At 30.4% G+C, this 6,125-nt stretch overlaps 1 protein-coding gene across 1 annotated transcript in view; it reads left to right on the top strand.

The window, feature by feature from the left end:
* alpha-Man-IIb (alpha-Mannosidase class II b) overlaps positions 1-6,125 on the top strand; it is a 127,146-nt gene that overhangs the window by 84,645 nt on the left and 36,376 nt on the right. The window contains exon 2 of the mRNA XM_067048202.1: positions 5,169-5,415. Within this exon, the coding sequence (XP_066904303.1) occupies positions 5,188-5,415 (228 nt within the window). The 5' untranslated portion in view covers positions 5,169-5,187. The remainder of the gene's footprint in view (positions 1-5,168; positions 5,416-6,125) is intronic.

The following is a 6,125-nucleotide window of genomic DNA, read 5'->3' on the forward strand; positions in this document are numbered from 1 at the left end:
ACAGCCCAATTGATATTCTATTGATAGTATCAATTGGGCTGTACAATAAACCTAGTCATTGAGCATAGATGAAATAAGTTCTTACCTTCTACTAAACTGGAAGTATTTCTTAAATTATTTTACTGAAAGTTTATTTTTTAATCTATCTCTTTATGGTATGACCGCTTTTGGGTTATAATGCAACTTTAAGTACCTAATGTTAAGGGTAAACTTACAGTAGTAAATACAAATTGGTGTTTTAATTCTAACTAAATTCTTTAGGTTCCCTGATCATAAAAAAAATTAAAAAGTACCATGATCGTCTTCTAATTAAGAAACGTCCTGAGGAACCCTAAGATTTTTTAAAAAGGTTTGGTCGATTAATAATTTTTTTAAGTTTAATCCATTCTAGATATTTTGGAATATATCAGTCTACTTTTTTATGCAGGCTCCTTGTTAAGATAACTTATTTAAAAAATGTATTCTTTACCTTGACGCTAAGTCGTGTAATATTACATTTCCTTAAATATTAACATCGGAAAATAAATCGATTGGTCCACTGTTTATCTTTATAAAAAAAATTAATTTACGTTAAGTAATATATTCTTATCAAATTGTCTATACCTAATTGGCTTCTAACAAAGAAAAAAACTATAGTTGGTATTCTAAGAAAATTGTGAAGTAGCCTTTGTAATAAAAATTATCTAATAAATAATTACCAACTGTTTTATCCGGATTTATAATTTATCTATTAATTTTATTGAGAAATTAATATTTATTTACTACCCGGTTATTACTAGTTAATTAAATAGTTAGTGATAAAAGTTTTACTAACAGCTAAAACTAGCCTTGAAATAATAATGCTTGATTGTTCACAAGTGTTTGAATTTATTAACTGAACAATTATTGATGTAATAAATTAAGGAAAGATGAAAGGTATTAACGATTTAATTTAATTAATCAACATAAAGACGAAGGTATGAATGTGGATCAGAGAGCTAAACGGTGCCCAGAAATACCAAGCCTCTGTGAGTACTTCTAATTTATTACATGTTGTCTATGGATCTGATCTTGTAGTATTAATAATAATCTGTTAAGACGGGATTCATAAACTAATTAAAATATATTCTTATATCTGTTAGATAGCATTGAAGACTGTAAAAACGATATCAGATTAACTGAATATCCAGTGTTGTTAATCATATATATAGTTTATTGAAATATTACAGCTTAACTATTTATTTCACGGTTTAATCTATATCTTTTTTTAATATTATTTATGTGACTCACAATTTATTAAATAAGAACTCTTCCTCAAGGACAACCCCAAGTAATGTCTTGGTTATGTTATGGTTTGTAATTTCTAATGAAGCGCAATTGGATCTTTGGTTTTAAATTGCAGTTTTAAATTCCATCAAACCTCGAAAAAAAATCGAATCCTGAAAAGGCATTCAAATAACACTAATTCTATTTTGGGATTTTCCCCTGTTAGGCACCTTTTACGTATACCTGTACAAAATTACAGGTTTTGATTCTGTTAGGGATAGATTTATCTTTGTTGCATACAATTTAATGCACTGATTGACACATTAACAGTCAACTTCTACCTAAAGGAAAAAAACAACAAGTAAACATATGTAAAGAATGTTCTCGAAATAGTATTAACCAGTGGTTTTGTAGTAACTATGAAAAAGTCTTTCTATAATAAGCTTGTTATACAAAAATTCCGTGTTATTGGTAGTAACGTTGATTCCCATCCCGCTTCCTCTTTTTTATTTTTAATATTATTATATTGTATAATCATTACCTATTATTTTAAATAAAAATCAATTGGTCTGATCAATATGAATAAAGCCATACATTTTTAATCCATTTAAACTTTTTTTACATTGACATATTAATTAGTAATATATTGGTATATATACAAATACACAATTAAAAAGATAATACACAAGTAAATACACTATTGAATACCTAAGCGGTAAAACATGCAATTTGTAATTAGAGAGAAAATTGAGAAAAAAAATTGGTTAGAAGAATATTTTTAAACACTCGTTTCTGTATAGAAACTTGCATATTTTTTTAAAACTTGAAATTAAATTAGTTTTAAAATTATGAAAAATTCAATTACAGCCTTCATAATTTACCGATATTAATAGGAATATAAAATCATTTAATACAAGTAGCACTTTAATATATTTTTATTTTAATATTATTTAAAAGCAACTATTTGCCAAAATTTGTAAGTGTGTTTGCATAAATGTAGACAGTATTTAGATTAGTTTAATTTGATTTAAACAAGGCTAGGTAAGGTTTCAATGTATTAATTTTATAATTTAAGGAATTAAGGTGATGATTATTTAAGGATTTTGGTTTTTTACGCACATTATCAACTTTATTCTTTGATTTTGGGCGTTTCCTTTTTTTTCAATGTACAAGCAATCCGGTTTGTACTTATGTACATTAACCATTACATTTTGCTTTGAATCTTCGCCATTATGCTTCTATTGCATGTTCAATTTTATATATTTTCTTAGTTGCATAACAGATGCTCACAATATATGCCTCTCACAGTTACTATTAAAACACAAGTGCGTTGCTAAATACCTAAATTTTGGAATTACAGACTTTTTTTTTTCGTACCCTCCTGAAAAGATTTTAATTGGTATTTAGTACGTACATATAGGAGGTATGCTATATGTATATCTGGGTATGAAGGATACCTTTATACAAACTACCAGATACACTTTCTCCTATATGTATGTATTCAATAACTTATTTCGTCAGGAGGATACAAAAAGAAAAAGCTAAATAAAGCAACTTTACCCATCATTAGTGTTATCTACCCGAAAATATCAAACCAAATGACCCATGGGGCTTATAAGAAAAAATAAATAAATAAATACCTAAACCATAATTTATAAAAAAAAGTTGATAGTAGAAGATAAGCAGTTTTTCAAAATTAAATATATATTAAATGTATATTTGTAGAAAATAATTTAGAAAATCTAATTATAATTTTTGGTTTCAATTTATTTCATTAAAACTAGTTATGGATGCCTTTTAACTTATAATTAAATGGAGTTATGTTAGAGACGTACGTGAGTGTGTACATTGTCAAATAAATGTGTATAATAAAGAGAACCTTCTGATTCTTACAAAATTGTAGTTTTAGTTGACGAATTGGAAAAAAAAGAAAGAAATTCTTATTATTAACAAAAAAGAATAAAATAATGAATGATAGCTAAGACATGCTTTCTACATACCACATAAAACGTAACAAATAAAACCAATTGTTACTACTTACTACATAATACTATGCTTATTAAAAACGTCTGATAGAATTTGGAACAGGAACTGAAATAGAAGTGTTTAATAATCGTTTAAGGAAGTAGCATGCCGGATTTTAGAAGGGAGATAAAGTAATGTTGAGTAATGCAGGTCTCGTATCGAGGGTATGTTTAACTCACATAATAATTTAACTGAAATAAATGTCGAGGTATAATTAGGTTTTACTATAAATACTAGTATAATTAGATATTTGGTACCAATCAATCGTCTCTTTAATGTACTCACATAATGTACTCTTATTTACTTTATGGTACTCCACATCAGAAGTCCTTGGCAAGGTATGTATGTTCAATCGCTAAAAGGTATTGGATAGGTAGAACTCACACAGCTCTGAATTAAGGGAACTGTACCTGGTAAATATAATTCAGGTCATAGCATTGCGGCGTATAAGATGGGCCTGTAAGGTTCAGTAACAAGCGAATAACTAAAATGTTAATAAGGACGGGTAAGCGTCCGAGAGGTAGACCGAAACGTAGATGGGACTATTGCGTTAAAACTAATTTAGTAGATTTATGTCAGGATTTATTTATGTTACGTCACTGGAATGATGTATGTACAGAACAATTGCTAGTATCGGCATCCAACCTCGGGGTTCGCTAAACCTTTTTTATTACTATTATTATTTCCTCTGTTTTTCTCGCTATTGCGGGTTGTATATCTGAGGTGGGGGACCTAGAAATCCAACCACCTTCATATTTTTATTTATTTTTCCTTTGATTCAAATACTTGAAAATTTTCGCACTATGCGTGCTATGTCTAGGAGAACTGACTGTTGAGCCTCTCTTAGCACGTCTATAGGCACTCGAACGCATTCATGCCTGCCACTGTTGATTTTAGTATGAGACCATTCGTGGATATTATGAATGGAGTTGTGGTAACACCTTCCAATTTATATAGCACTTTGAATTCTATCGCCAATTCCTGGTACTTCCTCAGTTTTTCTCCCACACTTGAGCTTATATACATTATTATCTTTGGGGATCCCTTCGCTTTCTTTTTTCTTTTTTCTTAGATCTATAAGGAGGATGTCTGGCTTATTATGGCGTTCTTTATGGTCCGTAATAATTGATTCATCCTATATAGCCTGAAATAATCTTATTGGAGGAGTCTATTTGGGTGGTATTTGTAATATGAGCTCTTATCTTCAGTTAAGTTGTATTTCATCGCCAAGGCCTGATGCAAAATTTTGGCCACATTGTTGTGTCTCTATAGATATTCAGTACCAGCCAACACTCCACATCCACCTGTGATGTGTTGGATCGATTCGAGCGTTACTGAGCATAATCCACTCTTATCCGGTGTTGCTGCGTAGGACATGTTTTCTATATAATCTGGTAGCGATCACTTGATCTTGAATAGCAACCACAAATCCCTCTATCTCGGAAAATAGCCACCCAGGTTATTCCATTATATTTATTGATTCAAACAATACATTTATGAATATAATAATATAATGAATAGTTAGGGATGCATTGTGAATACCCCTAACCCTACATTGCTTGTAACGGTACAGATTTATTAATTTCTTAATAATAAATTAATGGTTATACACAAGTTAAATACAACCAGTTACATAGTTATTTATTTAGTCAAGTGAAGTATTTTTACAAATTAATATGTGATGGTTTGGCTGAAGACTGTTGTGGTTCATGTCTCGGCAACTAAGTCGCGCCATGTTCCCTTGCAACTGTTCTAGTGGTAGCTGATAGTAGCTGTGTCGTTAGAAATATTTTACATCTTTATAAGCGTTTATTACATTTCACTAATTGTTTATTATGCTCTATATGTGTTTATAAGATTAATCTAATGATAATATTTTCTTTGTGATAATGTTGCAGGGGCCTCTGAGATGATAATATGTACAAGTGGTCCAGGAGCCGGAGATCACTCCTCCTCCTACTGGTGGTCCTCCTGCCATCATGGCTCCTCTTCGGCTACTACACGGCCTCCGTGTCGATGGCGGGGGGCTCTGCCCCGCGGGCACCGCAGCAGCTGCTCCAGGCGGCCCCACAGCCCTGCCACTCCACCGCTCTGGCCAAGGCTGACATAGACACCATCGCCCAGTTTGCTACTTTTGACTTCCAAGTCAGTATATATTTTTAAAACTTTTTAATTAATGAAATTAAAATAACGTTTAGGAATATTTCATTTTATACAAATATTGATTATTTATATAATTTAACCGTCTCTGTATTGGTTATTTAACATCGCTGATAAGTATCAAAATGTTTTCGATGGAGAATTAGTCATATTTATAACGGAATCTCATTTATCTCGCATGGGTACCAAGTGAAAAACTTGTCCTTTGAAGTCATTATTGGTTAGAATAAGGAAATCAAATATTATATATATTTTGATTCAATAAAAAAACCGCTTATAAGGGTGCAGTTTTTTATTTAATACCAAATCGGCCTTGTGGTTAATATACATTATGAGCTACATTTATTTTTTTAATAATTAATTATGGGGGGTGTATACTCTCATAAAAGACACCCCTAACTATTATATACAATGTTATAAATTTAAGATAAAATAAATAGATAAAAATAATAATTCTTTATAAAAGATTAAAGTAAATTTAATTACAAAAGCAATGACATTTATAGATTTTACAAAATAAATAATTGGTTTCTTTTTCTTGGGAAAAAAAAGTGAATTTAGGAAACTGATGATGAGAAAAAAAAATTAGGATAAAATAAAATTGTAGAGTGACAACAGAACTGATAAATATAGAACTTATAATAGGACGTCCTGCAGCAGCCTGGGCTTCAGTCTTCAGGTTGTGGTTGGGTTTC

This window comes from Halyomorpha halys, unplaced genomic scaffold, assembly GCF_000696795.3.
Source record: "Halyomorpha halys isolate HHAL.00 unplaced genomic scaffold, Hhal_1.1 Scaffold30.1, whole genome shotgun sequence".
Lineage (NCBI taxonomy): Eukaryota > Metazoa > Arthropoda > Insecta > Hemiptera > Pentatomidae > Halyomorpha > Halyomorpha halys.